This window comes from Natrix helvetica, assembly GCF_964273705.1.
Source record: "Natrix helvetica genome assembly, chromosome: 3".
NCBI classification, from domain to species: Eukaryota; Metazoa; Chordata; class Lepidosauria; order Squamata; family Natricidae; genus Natrix; species Natrix helvetica.
In genome coordinates, this window is record NC_138549.1 from 740,027 (window position 1) to 762,975 (window position 22,949).

A 22,949-nucleotide genomic window follows, 5' to 3' on the forward strand; every position below is an offset into this window, starting at 1 on the left:
CAGAAAGGAGGCTCCAACAATGAAAGGCCAGTCTAGTTAGGATTCTGGAGTCCTGCAGCCAGACAACGAGGACTCAAAATAGTCTCATGGATTTTATGCAGCGTTGTTTTGTTTATTACTTTGAAAATAGATTGCAGCTCTATTATAAAGCAGTTGTTTCAGTATTTCAGTCATATGTTGAAAATGTTGGCGATTCTGTCAGATGGAAGCTTTATTGGGGTGCTGCTGCAGAGGAGTTGTGTCTCCCCCCTCTCCCCCCTTGCTGGCTGTTCATTGCATGGAGGGTGAGAACGGGGTGGAGCCGGTGTTGGGATGAGAAGCTCTGCTCCTGGGTCTCTGCACGGCCTGGATCCTAATTCATTGAGGGATGAAGGGATGAGTCTGTCCTGGAGAGCTACGGAAAAAAAGTTCCAACTGATTTTGAGCGTTCCACTCTTCATTTTTCTTTCTTTCTCATTAGATGAAAGGCGCCCTGACCGAAATTATCCAGCTGGCTACTTTGGATCCAGACCCCTGGGTGTTAATGGTGGCTGATATTTTGAAATCCTTTCCAGATGTTGGCTCCCTTAACCTTGATCTGGAAGAGCAGAATCCCAATGTCCAGGATATCTTAGGAGAACTGCGTGAAAAAGGTAACCGTCTCCCTCTTTCCACTCAAACCGCAGCTTTGACGTTGCACGGAAAAAGCTCCTTTGGGAGGGAAGGTCTGTGGATTATTAACCAAAGGTAAAACACACAGCGTATCATTTGCAAATAGCTTCGGAACAGATCGGGCTTATTCAACAGAGCCCCCCTGGGTAGTGAGAGAAACCACAGAAGCAGGCGGCCTCTGATCTCTGGCTGATTCCCTCCGCTGCCTGAATGGCCCCCTGTGGATGAAGCTGCCTCCCTCCAGCGCTGTGATCAAGGGGCAGCTTTGGGGGGTCCTTCCTGAAAGCTGCTTTCCCAGCCCGGCTCTCCCCGGTCGGCCTTTGGTGGATTACTAGAGAGCGTCTCAAGCGGAGGCAAACAGGTTCCCCCAGTTCAGCCGTCTTCTCCCGCGGCCTCCGGAGCAACGGATGGATGGGATGCCAGAGAGCCTGTTTGGAACCAGGAAGTGAGTAAGCAGGAGGCTGGCAGGATGCCCAGGGCACGCGCCAGGAAGGGATTGTGCAGAACTGGCACAAGAATGGCTTGAGTGGAAGAGAAAGCGTTTCTCTCTCTCTCGGCAACCCTGTTTAGGATCCGGTGACAAAAAAGGATGTGCCAAGGGCAGTGTGTCTATGGTGGCCAGGTGCCAGGTACCCTCTAGTGCAGTGATGGCGAACCTATGGCACGCATGCCACAAGCGGCACGCGGAGCCATTTGTCAGGGCACGTGAGGCGCTGCCCTGTCAGCTGGCCAGCGCACAGGCGCGCGCTGGCCATCTGAGTTCACCTTTTTAAAAGCTATTTTTCGCCTTCCCCAGGCTCCAGAGGCTTCATAGGAGCCTGGGGAGGGCGAAAAGAGCCCCCCGCCCCCCTGGAGGCTTCAGGGACCGTCCGGAGGCTTCCCTGAAGCCTTTTGAACGCTTAAAACCACCCTCCGAGCAAACCAGAAGTCACTTCCGGTTTGCTCGGAGGGTGGTCTTATGCGCTCCGAAGGCTTCAGGGAAGCCTCCGGACGGTCCCTGAAGCCTCCGGAGGGCCTCCGTGGGGGCGGGGGAGGCTCTTTTCGCCCTCCCCAGGCTCCTATAAAGCCTCTGGAGCCTGGGGAGGGCGAAAAAAGCATGTAAAAATGGGGGGAGTGTCGCACATTGTGCACGCATGCGCACTGGGGGGGGGTCGCGCGTTGCATTATGGGTGCGGCACGCCCGCACACGCCCCCCCTGCGCTCCCCCCACTTGTGGCACACGAGCCAAAAAAGGTTTGCCATCGCTGCTCTAGTGCTAAAGGTTTGCCAGTATCTGTGCAAAGGGACCCGGGGACACTTGGCAGAAGGACAGGGGGGCTTCTCTGGACACTTCGATGTTGCTCCTTCTCTTACGTCTGGCAAGCAGGGCTGAGGAACAGGGGGCCCTTCTTCAAAGTTTAAAATTGCTTCCCTGTATCAGTCTATTCGGGGGGGGGGAGGGGGAGGTACAAATAGCTGGAGCTTTTCCTGTGTCCGAAAGAACAGCCGGGGGTGACTCTTCTTGGTTTTTCGGTGCAAGGAGGCACGATTGGTGCAAACTAGAATGACTGCTTTAGCTTTGTGTGATCTGTTGCATTCTGTGTGTAGCACTGCACGGCTTTAGAAATGTCTAATGGAATTGCACACACGTGATGCTCCGTGTTTGTATATAACATACAGCTGGGCTGATTTTAATACGCAGCCAACTCGGTCTTGTGGTTAAGGAAACAAGCTGCGGGCCTTTAGTCCTGCCTGCCGCCTAAAGCCAGCCGAGTGACCTTGGGCCAGTCCCTTTGTCTCAGCCCCGGGAAGGAGGCAATGGAAATCCTTCCAAGGAAACGGCAGGGATTTGCCCAGGCAGTTACCAGGGGTCAACACTGAGTTGAAGGTAACTTGGAATACTCATTGGAAGGCTGTCCAAAGGCCTGGGTCTGACCTAGGAATTGTTTCCTTACCTTGAATTTGTCAATGGACATAAATAATAACTCTGTATTCACCTTTGCAGCAGGTGTTGCGCTGCTCTTTGTATCACGTGGTTGACCTGAGTTACTATCAGCTCAGTGTAGCTTCCCCTCCTTCTCCCCCGCCCAAAAGGCCCAAAGTGGTGGAACTCCTGCCACTGATGACCCCCTCTGCTTCCTTATGAGCAGCCCCCCCCTCCCGAATCCTCTGCTGAGCCTGTGGGTGCCTGGCCTGGCCCATCTGGCCAGAGCCCCCAATGGTCAGGAGTCCATAAGGAGGAATAGGCTCAGGCTTGGTCATGTCTCCTTGTGATTATTTTCTTCTTTGGCCCCCACCTCTTGGGGCACCTTCCCAGTTGCTTCCTCTCCTGTAACACTCCATGCAAATACAGGATTAAAACACAGGAAAAGGCGCCCAAGAATATCTGAAGGCTCTGAATAAGCAGAAGAAAACCTCTGATTTCTTTGCAAAAGACAGGCAGGGTTTGGAGCCCTGTGGCTCTCTGGAGGGAAAGGGGGTCAGGATTGTGGCCCCTCCCCGTGGAGAGGGCCCCTCTCTCTTGTAACGGTCACCCCAGTGGCCCCCGCCATACTTTCCCCTACCTGTCTCATGCTCAGTGGGAGCCCAGCCTTCTTGTTTCTGGAGTCTAATTCTAGCCACTTTCCTCCTCCCCCTCCCATCCTGCCCTTGCCATTTATACATCCCATTGGAACTCACCATGACGGGCGGGGCATTTCTATGGCAGCCCTCGATCACAGCCTTCACGTACACGGTGTCCACGCCAGCCATAGGCAGCCAACCATCCCTTGTGCCCACTAAAAGCCTGCCTCTTAACCGTCCCCCTCCAGTGCTTTCTGCCCACATTTCAGGGCAACCTCTCCCACCCTCACCTTCCCTCGGGTCCTTTGAGCACCTCCCACCGGGCATCAAACACCCCCCCCTCTCTGTTCTTGACGAGGGAGGGTCTTCCTCGCCGCTTTGCAGCTCTTCATTAGGGGGCCCAGAGGGAGGAGGGCCCCTCTTTTTCGTTTGCATTGCGGCGGGATGCTCCCATCGTCCCAAACGCCAACTCTTCTTGTTTGACACTTGCAAATTCTGTATTTTGATCTAGTGAGCGATTGTGAATCCTCAGCCATGTTGCCTTTGGAATGCCAGTACTTAAACAAAAACGCCTTGACCACCTTGGCCGGACCCTTCACGCCTCCCGTCAAGCACTTCCAGTTGAAGCGGAAGCCCAAAAGTGCCACTCTGCGAGCGGAGCTCCTGCAGAAGTGTAAGTAAGCCCCCCCCCCCCCCCCCCCGGCCCAGTGGCTCTACTCCCAGGAGTAGAGGAGAAGCAGGCACAGAGTAGCTCGACTTAACACAACCCTAACTAAACACAACTAAAAGAAGTGATTTATGACAGAGGGCAGGGACCCCAATGCAGTAGAGAGGTATTTTTTATTTGGGGTATTTTAATTGCATTCAATTTATTTAGGGGTTTTTAAACATTGTGTTTTTACTTGTTTTTATCTATCAGTTCACCTCCTCCTTGTATATGTCGTATATATGTCTTGGTATATGTTTTGTTATATGTATGTCGATATATTTATTTCCTATGTTTTGTTGTACGCCGCCCCGAGTCCTTCGGGAGAGGGTGCGGCTAAGAAATAAATATTATTATTATTATTATTATTATTATTATTATTATTATTATTATTATTATTATTATTATTATTATTATTATTATTATTATTATTATTATTGTTTGAGCAATAAATAGGCTTTTTCATGTCTGAGTGACAAAATAAAACCTCTACAAATGTTTGATTTCTTTTACAAAACTTCTCAAGTAAAAAAATCTTCCTTATTTGCATCTGACTGTCTTAGAAAGTAGTCTGTTCTCTTCTGTCCTGTTCTGTTCCATTAAAAAGACACCCACCCATCCACCCCCGGTGTGCAAAAAAGGAAGTGCTTTAGATTATCTTCTTTTTGGATAGAGTCAAGTTAATTACTGCATTAAAAGCTTTCTTTGAAATTAATGTGTGATTTTCTTTCTTTTAAAGTTGGATGCTAAATAGATTTACATAATTTCTTTAGCTGCTGAAACTGCGCAACAGCTGAAGAAGACGGCTGGAGTAGCTTTCCATGCCAAAGGAAGAGGATTGGTGAAGAAGATTGACACAACAAGTAGGTTCTCATTTTTCTCTCATTTTATACGCAACTGCTTTGAGCCTTAAGATAAATTGGCAATACAGAAAGTGCCACCCGAGGGTCCCTGGGTGGATATAACGAAGGCAGCAGTAGGTTTATGGGCAGAGAAAGCCGGGGGGCCCTCATCCAGTTTGCCAGCTCAATCTCTTGCTTTTGGGTGAAAGACAAGCAGCGTTGAGCACCGGTGGCTGTGAGAAAGTCCCTCTTTGGGACTGGAAATGTCCTCCTCCGTTGCTGTCGAGGGGGCACCTGCCACCCAAAGGGAAGCCGGCTGTCTTGGGCTCTATAAGGCGCCCGTGGCTGCCAGCGTCTTTTCTCCCAAGCGGTCCCAGGGATGGGAAGGTTCCCCCAAGGAAGGAAACGGGATCTCAGCCCGCGGATGGACGGGTGGCCTTGCGTCCCTCCTCTCCTCCTAAAGAGGGCCACTCGCTTTAGGAGGAGCCCAGCCTCTTCCACAAGCAGCAACGGGGCTCAAAGGGTACATTTTGGGGAGCCTTAATTCATCCTCACTGCGTCAGAGCCTGTCAGGAGAAGAAGGAGCCTCTTGCCTGATTACTTGTGGGGTGAACATTTTTACATGCGATACCAGATCTGTGCTGGAGGAAGTTTGGCAGTTTCTTACCGGTCAGAGTAAAACCCCTCCATCGGGGCAGAAGGCTTGACCGGTGCTTCCGTTGCCCCAGATAAGACCCAAAGGGTCTCCCTTGGGAAGAGCTGGTCAGTATCAAGATCCTGGGGAAGTTCTATCTCGGGCTGTCCTCCTCCTCCTCCTGGAAGAACAGCTCTCTACTGCAGCTTCAGGTCCACAGAAGGAAGGCGTCAGGTCAGCAAGCACTGTGCACTTTGTCCTCTGTTGCTGTCCTTCCAGAAGTTTCTTTTTGCCATCATCTGGATTGCATAGGACAGCCGACGGCAGGAGCCTGGCAGTCAGCGTAAGATGGATGGTGGCCGTCATCGTCATGGCTTCTCCTTACAAGGAAGGATAATAACTGGAAGGATCCCCTATTCTGGGGTCCCTGCAAGAGGAAGTTCTTGTATGATGGCCTCTCCTCTGGCCTTCCCGGAGGCCCCTTGGAAGAGACGGGGGCTCCCCGGGTCAGGATCTTCCTCGTGGCAGAGTTCTTGAGGCAGAAGGAAGTTTCCTGGAAGCCCCTCGATTTGGTATCTGAAGCCTCTTCCGGGGGCCTCTTATTCCCAGGCTCACCTGAGCAGCCTATCAGGATCGATGGGAGCTCTGTGACCCTTGGGTGGGGGGATCTGGCTTCAGAGAGGCCATCATGCGCCTTCTGACCTTCACAGACGTTTCGGGACAACCTGGGGTTTCTGCTGTAATGTTTTAGTTGAATCTTAAAAACGAGAGCTCCCAGGGCATGGAGGGAGTTCGAACACAGAGCCGGTAATATTTCAAAGATTTCACTGGAAATGGACAGGAAGGTGCCCTGCCTTAACTCCTTCCCCTCTCTGTCTGCAGCTCCGCTCAAAGGAATACCAAAGCAAGCGCCCTTCAGGACGCCCACCGCCCCCATCGTCTTCAGCCCCACAGGGAACCGGACCCCCATCCTCTCCTCCAAAGTGCCTCTGTGCAAGGAGAGAGGCGTCAAGGTACCTGCACATTTTCTCCTCCTCCCTCCTCCCTCCTCCTCCTCGCACAGGCCAGTGACCTCCTGTGGAACCTGTGCTGCTTCTCATCACAAAGACCTAGTTCTTGTTTGCAGTTTTAGAAGCTTCTCCCTTCGGTCGTTCCAAGCACAAGGCCTGGCCTCAATGTAATTTGGCATTTCACTGGAGCTCCCTTGTGCCTCATAATGTGTTGTTTCGTAATCTGTCTGAATGGCTGCTTGTGCAGTTCAGGATTTCCATGCAAACATGTTTCCATTAGAAAGGGGAGATGATTGAAGGAGCACCCCTAAAAGTAAGTAAGGGGAGCCTTTATATCTGAAGTGCTTCATACAAGAAAAGTAATCCTTTTCATGAGGAATTGGGACTCCTATAGTGTTAGTATAGAGCAGTGATGGCGAGCCTTTTTTTTACGGCGTGCCAGAATTGCGTGCACGCTTGCTACTGCAACCCCCCCCCCCCCGGTGCCCACTCAATTCCCCACCCAACTGCACATGCGCGCACACACACGAGTCCCTTTCTGGGAGAGGGGGCGGTCTAAAAATCTAAGAAATAAATAAATAAATAAAATACACACACTGCTTGTTGCTGCGTGATACAAGCGCTACTGGGGAGAAATCTGGGAGGGGGAGAAGAAAACAAACTTCTGCTAGGGATGGCCTTCTCCCCCCCCCCCCTTCTCCTGATTTCTCCCCAGCAGCGCTCACCTTGCATGGCAACAAGCAGTGTGTGTGTGTGTGTAACGGGCTGGATGGGACCAATGACCTGAGAGGCTGGCAAAGAAGTCTTCCCCACTGCCGCGGCTCTCGGAGGAAGAAAGCAGGGATAGTGGCCGGTGCTCATTTCCCTCACTGCTCATCGCGGCTTGCTCCCTCCCCACTTTCAGCTAAGCAGGGCAGGCGGGGCCTGGGCTGCAACCAGCAGGGAGGGGGAAGCACATGCCAGCCAGCATCCCTGCCTTCTTCCTCCGAGAGCTGCTTCTTTGCCAGCCTCTCAGCTGATCGGTCCCAGCCAACCCCCGTTACACATACACACACAACACACACTTTGCTGCTGTGTGAGGCGAGCGTTGCCAAGGTGTCCCGGGCCAGGGCTGAAGGGGTGGCGGTGGCGAGGATGGGCGGGCCCGAGCTTCCCTCCCCCCCCCTTCCCGGCCCAAGCAGGCTTCTAAGCGACAGCTGGGATCCCCTCTCCACGTCTTTTGGCACGCGCGGCCCTTGCTCTTCCTGTTGGTGTTTTTTGCCTGCGCATGTGCACCAGGAACCAGATCACCAAACGGCCAACGTGCATGTGCACACTGAAAACAAGATCATTTTCCTGGTGTGCGCATTTGCACCGCGCGGCTCCTCTTCTGTTTTCTGGCACCCCAATGTACGTGAAGACCAGCTGGCTGCTGTGCCCGAACCCGGAAGAGCAACTGGTGATGGCTTTGCGTGCCAGGAGACATGGCTCTGCATGCCATAGGTTCGCCATCACGGGTATAGAGGGAACCAATCCCACTTGCCTTTTGTTTTTTGGCTTCTACATTCCTGTTTGCTAAAATCATTTTTGTCTGTGTCGTTTTGAGACCGATACAATTCATAAAACAGGTTTCCCAGCCTTGGTGCATTTTGTAAGTTAGAGAGTAGTGTGCACTTTTGGTGTGCCTCATCCCCAGCACTCCCTGAGGAGACAGTGCTGAAATCCAGGAGCAAAAGGCTATGGTTACATGTGTAAAGTTTAACTGCGGGTGATGATAAAAATAAGCCCTCCAAAGAAAAGGGGTGGGCCTTGTCTGGCAGCTTTTGCAGACTGAGAAAAAAACTTTAGGAGAGGAAGAAGTCATTTCGTAGACTGATAAGCTGTTTCTGACCACACAGAAACGTTTGTGGGTGTTGTGCAGTAAAGGGGAGCAGGAATGCGGGGGCTAAAAGTCTCCCCAGCTTTGTAACTTTTAGGCAGGCGTGGAAGAGCTGATCAAAGGGCCCACGGAGAAGCTCTGGCTGTGCCACAGAGGAGAGAGTGAAGCTTCCCTTCTTGTATTTGTAGTACCTAGACATCAAAGAGCTGAAGGCCGTGGATTCTGGGCGGGAGGCGAAAAGAAGAAGGAAGACTTTAGGTGCGTTGAACTGCCCCTTCTCCTGGATCGGCTGTGGGAGGGGCGTGGGGGCGGGAATCTCTGAGACTGAGGGGGGGGGGGCTGCTTGTGGGGAGCCCCAGAAACGGGGAGCGGCTTCTCCCACGGGCCCCGCTTCAGGGGAGCGGAGAACGGAAGGATCCCATCAGGAAGGCAGAGCATCAAAGGTTGCCAAGTAGAGGGTCCAATACAGGCAGTCCTGGATGTTGCAACCTTTCTGGCCACAGTTGTTAAGTGAATCACGACAGTTTTGTTAGTCATATGGCCGTTAAACACATCCAGCTTCCCCCTGGGCTTGTCTTGTCAGAAGGTCGCAAAAGGGGATCACGTGACTCCGGGACACTGCGACCATCATAAATAGGAGCCAGTTTTCAAGCGTCTGAGAGTAGATAACGTGGCCTCGGGGGTGATGCTGTGGTGGTCATAAATGTGGGGAATGGTCGTAAGTCACTTTTCCCAGTGCCATTGTAACCTCGGTTGCTAAAGGGACGGTTGTAAGTGGAGACAACCTGCTTGCCTGATGTTCTGATTCTGGCTTGGGTTGAAAGGAAGGGAAGAGGCTGCTTGAGGGAGGCCCTTCCTTCCCTTGAAGCAGCGGAATCACCTTGCTCCTTCCCTCCCGTAGATACGGACGTGGTGGCCAAGCAGGCAAAGGAGGAGACGGTCGTAGAAAATGCTACTCCGGATTACGCGGCTGGGCTCGTCTCAACCCAGGTATGGCTTTCAGGGGGAGGACTTTCTTTGAGGTCTCTGGGAAAAAGCCTCCTTTTAAGTTGCTCCGCAAGGGCTTAACGTCAGACGATCTTGGATTGGCCAGGCTTCCTTTCCTGGCTTGTTTGTGGAGAGAGGCTCAGGGAATATATGGAATAGCTTTAGGATATTTTTCAACACTTAAGGCCGTTTCACGTATTTGGGCCTTTCTTTTTTTAGGTTTCCACTGCTTTTAAATCTAACTTTTGCTGGATGAGGTTCTTCCTCGTATGGTTTTAATGACAACAGTTTACTAGTTTGATGCCGGCCGGTGTCATCACGATGGCTTTGTGTGTCTGGTCCTTTTGCAGAAACTTGCTTCCCTGAACAACGACCCGGCGCTTGCTTCTACCAGTTACCTGCCTGCAGCGCCCAGTGCGGTGCCGTCCTCCTCTTACGTCCCAGGTTCTGACCCCCAGCCAGGTCAGTGACAACCCCCCCCTCCCCCGGTTGTGTCTTCAGCATCTGGGGGGATGGTTTAAGTGACAGTCTAAACATAGGGTTGCGTGAAGGGTTTGCAGAATTTGGCTTAGAGACCATGGGAAGGCTGCTCTCTTTGAAGAACGTCCTGTCCCAAAACAAAAAGTTCTGATAACAATGAAAATAACATTTGAGGAAGAAGCAGAACCTGGAGAAGGTGAAAGAGACAGAGACTCTGAGTTACTGTTTGCAGCCAGGAGCTGTGGGGGGCACAGTGGTTAGAGTACAGTACTTCAGGCTCCTTCTGCTGACTGCCGGCTGCCTGCAATTTGGCAGTTCAAATCTCACCAGCTCAAGGTTGACTCAGCCTTCCATCCTTCCCAGGTGGGTAAAATGGGGACCCAGATTGTTGGGGGCAAGAGGCTGACTCTAAACCGCTTAGAGAGGGCTGTAGAAGCACTATGAAGCGGTATATAAGTCTAAGGGCTATTGCTAGTGCTATTGCCTGACTTCTCTGGGAATATGTCACCGTTGTGAAATGATCTTCCTAGGCTCAGTTCCTCCTGGGTCGTCTTGGGGCTTGCCAGGAGGGTTCTCTCTTGCAACCTCAGCGTAGAAGTCTGAATACGTGTCGATGATTTTCCTGTAGATGTGTTCTTAGTTCCACGCAGCTGTTTGCAGCTTAGAATTCTGTGCCGAAAAAAGCCCCAGCCGGGGGTTGCCACAAGAATTCAGATTAAGGAAAAATGACCCACGTGGGACGCTTTTTAAAGGAATTTGTGGTGGCCGTGGACTTTTTGTGCTGCATAAGAAGCGAACGTGTAACGTTGCTCTACGAAGTTCGGTAGAAGAAAGGAGGAGGAGGAGGAGGAGAACAGGAGCAGGGAGGGGATACGACAGGTATGCCTTAATGAGCCCTTCTACTCTCACAGCCTGTTTGTCCTGACATCCAGCTGGCTCCATCTGGGACCCCCTGCAAGCTAAGGAACCAGCTGCTTCGACCGCCGCCACCCCCCCGGCTCTCTCGGTGGCTCAGTTTAAGCAACGGATGCCCATGTACAATAGTCACTTGAACCTGACTGCTACCACCGCGGCAACGGCAGCAACGGCAGCAGGAACGGCAGCCCCAACCGCTGAGTCCCCGGTGTCTCCTCCTGTGACCTCTCTGGCAATGCAGGGACCACCAGCCACTCCTCAGGACGCCCCTGCCAAGAAGGGTCTCTCGCTCACAGTAAGCCTCTAGTGAAGCCCCCCTCCAGCCGCGGTTGGGGCTTAGTGGATGTGAAGGAAGGAAGGAAGGAAGGAAGGAGAAGGCACCCGGGGCTTATTTGTTTTCCCCAGAGGAAAATGTCAGGCCAGGCGCGTCTGCCTTCTGCTTTGTAGCTATTTGGGGCGGGGTTTTCACGGTTTAGGTCTGACCCTAATGCAAACGCGGAGGATTAGTGCAGCCAGAGTGGCAGAATGTGTGGCCCTAGCAGGGCTTTTAGGGATGCATGGCAGCATTATTAAGCCACCCAGAGTTGCTCTGGATAGGGGGAGGGGTGGCAAATGCATTTAATAAAGCAAGGAAAGCAATCAAGAAATAATTTTGCATATCATAGGCCTGTCTGTAGGCTTTGTTCTGTTCTTTAAGAGAGCCAGCGGATGGAGGGGGCCGTGTCTGTCAGGCAAGGCAGCTGCTGCTCGTCATTCCCCTCCAATTGATGGATTTATTGAGGGGAAGCAGCTGTGGGCAGCCACTTTCCGTCAGATGGTGGTTGTCCAAACGTTTGGCTTGCCTGGTCCATGCGGAGAGAAGAGGAGTGGTCTTGGGCCACATTTCAAATCTATAATAGAGCTTATAAGGCTTATAAATAACAAACCTCATTTAAATTTGGATGCCTTTTATTATCTGATGGGGCTGCATCACTAATTGTCCAGGGTCCTCAGATGCGCCTCCGTGAGACGAAAGGTATTAAGATGTTCCAATTTACAGGGAAATGGGCAGCACCAGGGCTGCGGGGGGGGGGGGGGAGGGGGGCGTGAGAGGGAAACGGTGAAGATGGTGAGAGCATTTCCTCCTGCTGTTTTCAATGGAAGATGTTCTTGAAACTCATTGCAGAAGGAACAACTGTGTGCAGCCCATGAAATATTCCAGATGGCGAACAAAGTTACAAGGCCCGAGAAGATGCTCATCCTGGGATTCATGGCGGGATCCAGAGGTGGGTACATGGGCAACGTTCCTCCCCAAAGGATGGCTAAGCGAATACTGGGCCATTTTTGGAGTGCTGGTCTCTGATTTGTTGCCTTGATGCCTTTCGGTGCGTTCATCTGAGTGTCTTGAGTTGTCATTGGTTCTTCTGGTGATTTGCCCGGGGGTGGGGTGGGGTGATTGGTGGTTGAGCCTGCTGTTGGGCGGGTCCTTGGGCAATATAGGTTTATATTAAGCCTAAGGCTTGACTTTGATAGGATGTTTGTGTATCTCAGTGGCAGGCAGACTTCATGGTTTGAGGTTGTTGAGAGCAGGAGTGGGCCCTTGAATGGAGTTTTGTGGCCATCGTGTGGCACAGCCCAGCAGTTCATCTTCTGATGCTGATCATTTTTTGTGTTCTCTTCTTCGGTGCCTCTTATGTGCCTCTCAGTGTGCGGTGGAAACCATGCTTTGTGGTGCCAATGACTGCCTGTCGCTAAACAGGTCACTAAACTCTGAAGCCCAGACACTGCCCAGTAATTGCTAAGTAATTTGATTGATTTGGAATAAGGATAATCTAAAATAATATTTAGTGGTCTTTTTGTATAACATTTAGATAAAGGTCTAGATAGGAAAAAGTGTAGTTTTATAAATCAATTTATTATAGAGTATTTTGGTCCTTTTTAAGGCAAGGCCGCCTTCTATTGAAACGCAAGCAGTCAACCTGTCTTCTCCTGGAGTTCCACTAAACAAATATTGCTGAGGAAACAGTTTAGTTCCCAGAATTTTTCAGCCAAGGAATTAGAACGTAGCAGTTAAGAAGGTTTCCTTTTACGTAGTGTCTGTATGGTGCCTACAGAGGCCCCGTGATGACCGATATGCGCACTTAGCTTAAGCAAAGTAGTTGGGAAGGTTAGGCTGCTTTCATCGAAGAGCCATTTGTCCTCCAAGGCTGCCCTCGCAGGAAGGAGCACGGAGCAGCCGAAGGATGCTGGTTCCCCCAGCAGGGAAGGATCTTCTTCCCTGGGATTTAGTTTTTCTCCTAAATGGTGTTTCCTCCAAGGGACCTGATTTTGGAACCTCTGATTTCTCCTCCCCAGAAAACCCCTGTCAAGAGCAGGGCGACGTCATCCAGATCAAGCTAAGTGAGCACACGGAGGTCCTGCCGAACGCCGATGGGACCGGAAGCACCACCATGCTGGTGGACACCATCTTTGAGATGAACTATGCCACCGGCGAGTGGAACCGCCTGACGAAGTGCAAGCCCATGACAAACGTTTCCTAAAGGATTCCGTGACGGGGAGACGTAGACCAAATAGATCCTAGAATAAAGCCAGCTTGTACGTTGTGTGTCACCTCAAGCAGAACGACATTCCCCCCGTGTAGGACTCCTTGTAACCAGCCTCCCATGTCCCAGCTACGCTCGGCCAAAGCAGGAAGGCCGGAGGCCAGGGCAGCGCAGGTCTCTCTGTCGTAGGAAGGATTGTGGAAGGGTGCGGTGACTCACCGCCTCCAGCACTTTGGCAGGAAAGGGGCTTTTGATTTGCCTGCCTCGAGAAAAGACCAAGAGGGAGGAATCCACTTCACCAGGCCGATTTCACGGCAGGGACCTCACTCGGTTGACTTTCTCGGTTCTCTTGTTAAAAATAGGCCCTGCCAGTTTGGCCGTTTCTGTCCCCCCCACCCCCCCTCTTTTTGTAGCTGACTGCAAGTGGCCTCCGTCCTTTTGGGCGGCCCTCCTTGGGGTGGGATTTCTGAGGCACCATGAAGAGCCCGTAGGATGATTTCCCCCCCTTTCTTCTGCTGCTCAAGATTGCACAAATAATAAACCTTCCTTCCCTTGAGAACAGCCGGCCCCCTGAGTGTATGTCCGTGCGTTAGTCACATAAAGGGGTTACCTTTTAAGACGGACACGTAAAAAAGGGCGACCCCCCCCAAAGCTTACAATCTGAGTGGCGCAGTGTGAGTTAGCTTCCCTGGTGTTGAAGTTGAATGAGTGACATCGGCTTCCGATGCTCTTCAAATAGTTAAATCCCAAGACTTTGAACTCGGGGGCTTCAGGCTGAGGCAGCTAATTCCAAGACCTCAAAGGGTCCCCTTGCAGGATGGCTGCCCAAGCGGCCTTTGCTAAAGAGCGAGGTTGGTGGATGTCAGAAGACAGCGGAGCTGAAGGAGGATCTGAGCTGGTTCACCAGGCAGGGCTGCAGGGGAACTCCAGGAGTGACGTGGCTTGCAGGGACATCATTATTGCAAAGGCCTCTCCCCCCCACCCCCCCTGCCCCCCTCCCTCCCCCACAGCTGAGGGCCCCTTAGAACCGTTTTCTTACTTTCTGGCCTCCTCGATTCTCCTGTAAGTCTAAGAATGGGCAGCTCAAGAGTTCAATCATTTATGCAGAGGAAGAGTTTTAGGAATAAGAAATTTCTCTCTGGTCACTGGAATTGTATAAGTATGTAGACGGTAGGAGATAGTCTTGAAGTTGAAGGTCAAGGGAGAGGAAGAATGAAGGCTTGGCCAAAGTGCAGCTGGAAACACAGTGCCCAGCCCCCTCGGGAGCATCTGAAGCTAGGAAGAGGGGAGATGGGCTGCCTTTCAGGTTTGCCTTTAGCCCGCCTGAATGGTGGGCTTGTTTCTCAATTCTACTCAGTGGGCCAACCAGAATCGGGGAAAGCCTGACGGACGTTTCACGAGGTTCTTCTGCAACTTCCTTTGATTTAACATTTCAGCCAGACCGGAACCTGGAAGCAACATTTGGAACAACGACTCGTTTTACCAAATTTATGTCAGTTTTATGCAATATCAACATGGCTTGTTCAGATTATTTTAAGAGGCCGCGTTCTTTTAACGTTGGAAGCCCCCCCCCCCCCTTTCTGCTGGCATGCAGCGTGATGTCCCCTAGGGAGCTCAAACGCAAACGCATGATTAACTTTTTGTTGGGCCATCGGGGCCATCTCTGGAGTAAATTATAATTCATCTTTTATCCAGAAACCTGGTTTGAAGATAGACTGCAGTTTTCTGTAGAATCCTTGTGAAGACCTGCCAACCAGCAGGTGTTCGTGGTTCTGCTCTTAAATAGGGGCGGTGTAATCCCTTCCCCTCCCCTCTAGTATTTAGCCGGAAGGGGAGGGGTCCAGCTGGTGTCATAGCTGTGAGATCTGAAGAGGGCAGAATGGGGCAGGGCTTTGACTACAGAATGGTGGCCATGCAGTCCTTCTGTGGTGGAATTCCCTCAGGTGGATTCAAAATAGGAAGACGGCTTGTGTGAAGCTGGCATATCTGAGAGCGGCTTTGCCTTGGGGGGGGGGAGGGGCTGCGGGGGAGGGAGAAAGCTTGCCCTGCCCCCCCTCCCCCGCCAGAGCGCTTCCTTGAGTTAGAAGCCTTCTTCATTCAGAGTCCGTGCAAGGAAGGGCGGAGTGAAAGCAACCCAGAAAGAATCCTATGGGTGTCCTGAGAGGACCTCCTCCTTAGATCCTTGCCTTTGCTAAGCTCTTGGGAAATCATCCTCCCGTTTTTAAAAATCCGGTTTGGTCTGGCAAGTGCCGATGCTGTCCATTGAGGTGGAGGGATGCCTCTGTCCAGGATGCCCGATTTCTCGCATCCCTGGTCGTGCTGTGCCTGGCCTTTGTAGGTTAAGGTCTGACTGCCCAGAGGTGGCTAGGAAGAAGCCCTGCCAAGGCAGGCCGGAAAGGGACACAGATGGGCTGGGATCGAGAGACACCGCAGGCGCCCGCTCAAGCAGAATGGAGCGGCTCAGAACAACCAGGCCCTTCAGTTCTCCTGCTTGGCTTAGAAGGAACTCAGTGCTGATTCCGACAGAAACAAGATAAATGGCCAGTCCTATCCGCGGCTCTGATCTTTTTCCCCAGGGAGGTGGGGGGGAGGGGAGATGTTTTAGAGCCTAATTCTATAGATGTAAGATTATTTCTAGTATCCAACGAGCATCAGGCAAGCTGGAGTTATTGTTGAAACAAGCGCGCAGCATCCCTCCTGCCCCGTCAATTAGCAAAAGGGCCCCCTTGCCAGCCTTGGGGTTTTCCTCACTCTGCCCCCCAACAGCTGCTCCCCCCCCCCGACCACCAACGGAAGAGAAAAGGCAAGGTAGGAATTGAGCCCCGAGACCTTGAGATTCTGGTAACTTTTTAACAAGCAATGTTGTTTTCTAAAATGTTGCCTATCTACTAGAGCAGGCCAGATGTTTTCTATCTATTTTGTTTTTTGTACAGATGTAAATGCAAAACCTTATGTCCTTGAGTACGTTATTTTCGGCATAATATCGGTAATAAAGTTCAGATTTTTCTAAGTACATTTTTCTTTTTTCCCCAGGGGTGGTGTTATTTGGCATTCTTGACCCAGGTCCCGAGCACCAGCCCAAACGATGTGCTAACTAAAGGCTCCTTCTCTCTAGGCCCTCTTCCAGCTGAACGAATGGAAGAGCCCAGAGCTGCCAAGAGACTGCTGGCGATTCCAAGGGTGTAACGTTTACATACAGCATTGAGGGAAGGACTTTTCTGTCCCCCGGTTCTATTTAAAGTCTTCCATCTATCTGACCTCTCTAGGCACTTTAGGAAGCAAGATGCAGTTCACGAAAGCTCAGGTGGTTTTTAAACAAAATTTGTAATGTCCAAAGGCAGCCCGTGTTTTAGCTACTGTAGCGTAACATGGGCTCTCCTATAATTTCTATCAGGAGACCTTGCTGAAGGGTTTGTCTTGCTCCACGACACACGTCGAACTCTACAACGCATCACTTCTGTTCGTAGCTTTGCAACACTCCTAAAGAAGGCAGGAAGAGCCTCCTTTGGAAAAAAAAGAGTTTGGAAGTTGGGATTCCCTCATCCTGCCCATCAGCAGAGCAACTCTTGAAAACAGAACTGAATGGGATTGGGCGTTGGCTTACCTGATACGCTCACTCTCTGGGAAGGTGGAGACAGCAGTCATGAAAGGATTAACTCCAATGGGATTGAATCTGAAATTTGCATATCCCGCCGCCTTCACTGGCCTCACCAGCTTTTTATGACAAATGCGATCCGCAGACTGACCTGCTATGGTCACATCAAGGAAACACCTCCAACTTCAGACTGGACCACTTCATAGGGTGGGGATGACTGCTGTCTCCACCTTCCCAGTGAGTGAGCGTATCAGAAAAGCCAATGCCCAATCTCCATTGTTGGTGGAGACAGCAGTCATGAATGGGGCATACCAAAGGTAGTAGTGTCCCTATGGGAGGGCCTGCGACCAGGCCGAACGTTCTTGAGCCTCTCGCACATGTTGCAGAACCTGTTTGCCGAAGGCTGCATTCGGCAACACGTAAATGTCGATTTTGTAGTGGCGGATGAATGGCAAAGGGGACGTCCAGGCAGCCACATGACAAACTTCCTCAAGGGAGGCTTGAGTGGCCCAGGCAGCTGAAGTCGCTGCACTCCTCGTCGAGTGTACCAAGATACAATCAGGAACTGGCTACAGTTGCAACTCGTATGACTTGGTAATGCAGGCTCTGATCCACCGACCCAAAGTAGCGGACAATGTTTTAAGTCCCAAGGAGGTCGGTTGATAAGATACAAAAAGCGCCTCAGTGCGTCGAATTGAAGAAGTCCAGCGGATGTAAATTCGAAGAGCCCACCTCACGTTGAGCTTGTGCCACTGTCTCTCTAGTCTGTGGGTTGGAGATGGACAAAAGTTTGGGAGCACCAGCTCCTGTGCCCTGTGGAAATGAGAGTTGACTTTGGGCACAAAGGAGGGGTCCAGCCTCAAAACTACCCTGTCTTGGTGAAATACACACAAATCCTGTCGCACAGAAAAGGCTGCCAACTTAGAAACTCCTTGCTGATGTAATGGCTACAAGGAATAAAACTTTGAAGGATAGATACCTCAGGCAGGTGTCACGTAGCGGTTCAAAGGGAGGACCCGTCAAAGTCAGGAGGACCTTGGGCAGGTCCCAGGTAGGGTAGCGATGAATTACAGGTGGCCGCATATTCGAAGCCCCTCGCAAAAAACCAATCGGGATGTTGTGAGATAGAGAGTTGCAAACCCTGCAAGTCAAGATAGACGAGAGCACCACCACTTGGCGTCGTAGGGTATTAGGCAAAAGACCCTTGTTCAAGCCCTCCTGTAGGAAGTTCAGCACATGATGTAATTGCGCCTGTGTCGCAGCCACAACCTTGCCTGAACACCATAAGACGAATGCCTTTTAGGTTGCGTTGTAAATACAGGTCGTGGACACTCGACAAGATGCTTCGATTGTGGTCACCACTTGAGAGATAATTGTCATGCAATCAAACTGTGCCGCTCAATCGCCAGGCGGTCAGCTTGATCCAGCCCAGATCCGGATGTAGGAGAGAGCCTTGCCTGAGAACATCTGGCGACAGTGGCAGGTGCCAAGGTGGGGCCACAGATAGTACCTTCAGGTCCGCAAACCAGGGACAGCGGGGCCAGGCTGGGGCAAGCAGGATGAGCTCCTCCTCCAGCATCTTTCGCACTACCCGCTGAATGAGGAGAATGGGAGGGGGGAAACGCATAGAGAAGCCGTTGGGTGACCGACACCTGAGTGTGTCCCTGCCTTCTGCCACCGGCTCCAGGTACCGTGATATGAACCGCTTCAGCTGTCTGTTCTTCGTCTTGAAGAGGTCGATGGAGGGCGATCTGTACCGACGGGTCAGCTGATGAAACAGTTGCCACTCCGCCTGGTCCACCTGATAGTGACTGAGTCGATCTGCTCTGACGTTGGCTGTGCCAGAGATGTGCTCGGCTCTCACTGACAACAGGTGGCACTCCGCCCATGTCCCGAGTCGCGACGCCTCCTGCATCAGGGACCTGGAGCGCATGCTGCCCAGGTGATTGACGTGTGCCTTCGCGGTCATGATGTTGGTGTAGATGAGGACGTGATGGCCTTCCAGGTGATGACTGAAGTGCAGGAGCGCCAGGCGGATGACCTTCAGTTCCAGCCAATTGATGCTATGTTGGCTGTCCAACGGAGACCAGATGCCCAAGCAAAGGTGCTCTCCCCTGCCCAAAAGGCTGGCATCCGTGGTCACCGAAATCCGGGTCAGGTCTCGGAACAAGGTCCCCTGGGAAATCACCAATGACATCCACCACCTCACGGAACCGCATACCACCAGTCTCAGGACCACCTGTACAGTCGAGCTGGCTGTCTGCCCTCTGATGGGGAAGGAGGAACCATTGGAGTGGCCTGCTGTGTAGTCTCTCCCACGGCACAATATGGAAACAGGACACCATCTTTCCCAACAGTTGGGACAACACAACCAGCTGCACTGCTGTCTTGTTGTGACATCTGACGCCACCGATCTCAGACTGGTCTGGCGTTCCTGCGAAAGATACCTTTCCCTCCCTGGTATCTATGACTGCCCCCAGGTGGAGAATTCTGGTGGTGGGAGAGAGGTGACTTTTGCCCAGGTTGATGGAAAACCCGTGGTCTCTTAACAGCTGGGGGGTCAGCTGAAGGTCCTGGCTTGCATGGTAAGGAGACCTGAACAGAAGCAGGATGTCGTCCAAATAGCAGACAATCCTGATGGGATTGGCCCTTATGTGGGTGGCCAAGGCCGCCAGCACCTTTGTGAGCACCCTGGGTACTGAGGAGAGGCCGAATGGAAGAGCCTTGTATTGATAATGTCGATCTCGGTAACAAAACCTGAGAAACTGCGTGTGAGCTGTCGAAATGGGTATAGGGAGCTACGCCTCCATCAGATCCACCGAGGTGAGGAAGTCATCCCTTCGGACACTCTCCAGGGTGGTTTGCAATGACTGCATTTTGAAGCGCTGATATACTATATGGCGATTCAACCGCTTTAGGTCGAGTATTGCCCTCCAGCCCCCCGAGGTCTTTGGAACGATGAACAGGAGGGAATAAAACCCCAGCCCTTTCTGATCCGGTGGAACTGCCTGGATCGCTTGACTCTCCAGGAGGTGCTGAATTGCCTGTTCCACCAGAAATCTTTGGTCTGCATCCTGGGACACTGGGCAAGTTCTGAAAAACCTCAGTGGGTAGGAGCGAAACTCGAGGGAAAGGCTGTTGGACACCATCTCCCTGACCCAAAGGTCCGATGTTATTGCCTCTCATTGGTGGGCAAAAAAGGCCAATCGGCCCCGAGGGATATCGTCTTGAGGCAGTCTTTTCTGGCGCTGAAAGGAGTGACTGGCCCCACCTCGGAAGGATTTCCTGGCCTGATAGCACTGGCCTCCCTTATTGGACTTTTCCTGCTGATACTGCTGTCCCTGAAAAGGACTGAACTGACGCTGGGAGCGAGGGGAGGAAAAGCCTCCCCCTCTGCCATGAAAGGGCAATCTCCTGTAAGAGGAAGATAATTTTTTGTCCGATTTCTTAAACTGGGAAGGCAAAATCTTCTTTTTGTCTTTGGATTCCACTAACATTGGCTCCAGGGGCGGACCAAAGAGCTGCTGACCTGAGTAGGGGGCTGATGAGAGACTCATTCCGTTTCAGTCGGGTTTCAGGCCCGGGTACAGCACGGAGACTGCATTGGTCGTGTTGGTTGATGATCTCTGGTGGGCCCGGGACAGGGGCTGTTCCTCTGTCCTGGTCCTATTAGACCTCTCGGCGGCTTTCGATACCATCGACCATGGTATCCTACTGCGACGACTCGGGGGGTTGGGAGTGGGGGGCACCGTTTTATGGTGGTTCTCCTCCTACCTGTCGGATCGGTTGCAGTTTGTGTTGACTGGAGGGCAGAGATCAACCCCCCAGCGCGTCACTTGTGGGGTGTCCCAGGGGTCGGTTCTCTCACCCCTCCTGTTCAACATATACATGAAACCGCTGGGCGAGATCATCCGTGGTTTTGGGGTACGGTATCATCAATATGCTGATGATACCCAACTTTTCATCTCTACCCCAAATCACCCAAACGATGCCCTCGATGTGATGTCCCGATGCCTGGAGGCTGTGCGGATCTGGATGGGGAGGAACAGGCTCAAGCTCAATCCCTCCAAGACTGAGTGGCTGTGGTTTCCGTCATCCCGATTTGTACATCTTGTTCCATCTTTGACGATAAGGGGAGAAATTTTAGCCCCCTCAGAGAAGGCTCGCAATCTGGGAGTCCTCCTGGATACGCTGCTTAGTTTAGAAGAACACCTGATGTTACACCCTTTTTAGGTGGCCTGCACTGGTTGCCGGTTGTTTTCCGGGTGCGATTCAAGGTATTAATTATGACCTTTAAAGCGCTCCATGGCTTAGGCCCAGGGTACCTGCGAAACCACCTACTGCCACCAGTAGCCTCCCACCGTCCAGTACGATCCCACAGAGTTGGCCTCCTCAGGGTGCCGTCGGCCAGACAGTGTCAGCTGGTGACCCCCAGGAGGAGAGCCTTCTCTGTGGGAGTGCCTTCCCTCTGGAATGAGCTGCCCCCGGAGCTTCGCATAATCCCCGACCTCCGGTCCTTCCGACGCGCCCTAAAAAGTTGGCTTTTCCAGCAAGCCGGCCTGGCCTGTTAATTTTAACTCATTTTTAAATGCATTGTTTTTTTAAAAATTCGATTTGTTTTTTTGGATATGGATTTATTTTTTTTAAAACTTTTGGGATGTGTTTTTTAATGTTGTACGCCTCCCTGAGTCCTTTTGGAGAAGGGCGGCATATAAATCCAAACAAACAAAACAAACAAACTCCACTTATGTTTGGCATCGGCCTGCCATGGCCTCAACCACAGGAGTCCTCTAGTGGCAATGGAGGCGGCCATGGACTTGGATGCGAAATGGGAGGCGTTAAGTGAGATGTCCACCACAAACTCCATAGCCGCCTTTATTTTGTTAAATCCTGGTGCGCCCTAACATCACTAGCAGGAATCATATCCTGTAATTTTTTGTGCCATTTGAGGGCCACTCTACCAAAAAAGGAAGAAGCGGTAGAGGCTTCGATGGCCCAAGCAGCCGACTGGTGACCTTTTAACCAGTGCCTGCTCCGCCTGCTTATCCTTGGGGTAGAGGGAATCCGCTGGACTACTAGTGACCGCTGATGGCGCCGAAATGGCCATAATCGATGCATCCACTGTGGGGAACTCCAGTGCCTTGTTCAATTCTGGCTCAACGTCGTAAAACCGTTTAGCATTATTTATTTATTTATTTTCAAGATTTATAGACCATTATTTGCCAGATCATTATTTCCCATCATTAGAGTTGGGAAAGGGGCCTGATCCCGGGGAAGCCCACTGACGCTGAACCACGTCCAGAAACAGCTTAGGTGTCGGTACCACTTCCTTAGGGGCTGCTGGCTCTAAGAAGAAGGGATCAGTGTTGTCTCCTGGCGTTGGAGCCGGAGCAGGGGGCTCCAGGGACTCATCCCGAGCAGTCACCCCACGTGCCTTATACAGGAGTGACTTAAAGAGCGTGGGCTTAAAGAGGCCTACAAATGCAGGCTGATCGGGCTCGAGGCCCTCATCAGCAGACATCTCTGAACCCTGTTGGCTGTCCTCGTCCTCCTCAGAAGATGACTGACTAAGTGATCTGGATGGGTGTCTAGGTTCAGACTGAGTCTTTGCAGAAGAAGTTTTATTCTTCTTATCCCCCAAAGATTTGCTGTGGCCAGAGGCCCGAGAGGAATCCCTCTGCATCAGATCAGCCGCTATGCTCTGGCAAATGGCCTCAGAAATTATGGCGGCCATGTCAGGACCCGGTTGGATCCCATTGGTGGGAGTAGCAGTCACAGCCTGGCACGGACTGCCCCTGGGGGAGTCGGGAATGATCTCACCTTCCTCCTGTTCTGAAAGGGAACTTTCCTCCCCGCTATCAGCGGACAACTCCTGGGGCAAAAGAGGATCAGGAGAGACAGAAACCTCTTCAGAGGGCGGAGAATGGACTTGGGCCTGCACAGTAATTTGGGAGGCCTCCTCCTGAGCCCTGGCAAATTCACGATCCAGGGCTCTTCTGCCAGTTGTGATGCCTTGGGAGGAGGGGCAGCCCACTTTCTGGTGGGGGGTACCCCTGAAGGCCCTGCAACAGCCGCTTCCAGAGTGGAAGAATGGGAAATCACCTCCCCTGGGGAACCCTCCATACTTATGCGGCCTGCAGGCTTGGTGCTGGGTTCTCCGGCTGGCTCACCCTGGTCCCAGCAGTGGTGGCAGGAGGCTGCAGCTCTG

The 22,949-nt window shown here is 52.0% G+C and overlaps 1 protein-coding gene across 1 annotated transcript in view; it reads left to right on the plus strand.

The window, feature by feature from the left end:
* The window catches only part of NELFA (negative elongation factor complex member A), a 24,039-nt gene extending 7,880 nt beyond the window's left edge, over nucleotides 1–16,159 (plus strand). The window contains exons 2-11 of the mRNA XM_081946590.1: nucleotides 461–632; nucleotides 3,704–3,865; nucleotides 4,672–4,761; nucleotides 6,257–6,387; nucleotides 8,431–8,500; nucleotides 9,144–9,232; nucleotides 9,580–9,691; nucleotides 10,642–10,919; nucleotides 11,790–11,889; nucleotides 12,959–16,159. Of these exons, the coding sequence (XP_081802716.1) occupies nucleotides 461–632; nucleotides 3,704–3,865; nucleotides 4,672–4,761; nucleotides 6,257–6,387; nucleotides 8,431–8,500; nucleotides 9,144–9,232; nucleotides 9,580–9,691; nucleotides 10,642–10,919; nucleotides 11,790–11,889; nucleotides 12,959–13,143 (1,389 nt within the window). The 3' untranslated portion in view covers nucleotides 13,144–16,159. The remainder of the gene's footprint in view (nucleotides 1–460; nucleotides 633–3,703; nucleotides 3,866–4,671; nucleotides 4,762–6,256; nucleotides 6,388–8,430; nucleotides 8,501–9,143; nucleotides 9,233–9,579; nucleotides 9,692–10,641; nucleotides 10,920–11,789; nucleotides 11,890–12,958) is intronic.
* The last annotated feature ends 6,790 nt before the right edge of the window (nucleotides 16,160–22,949 follow it).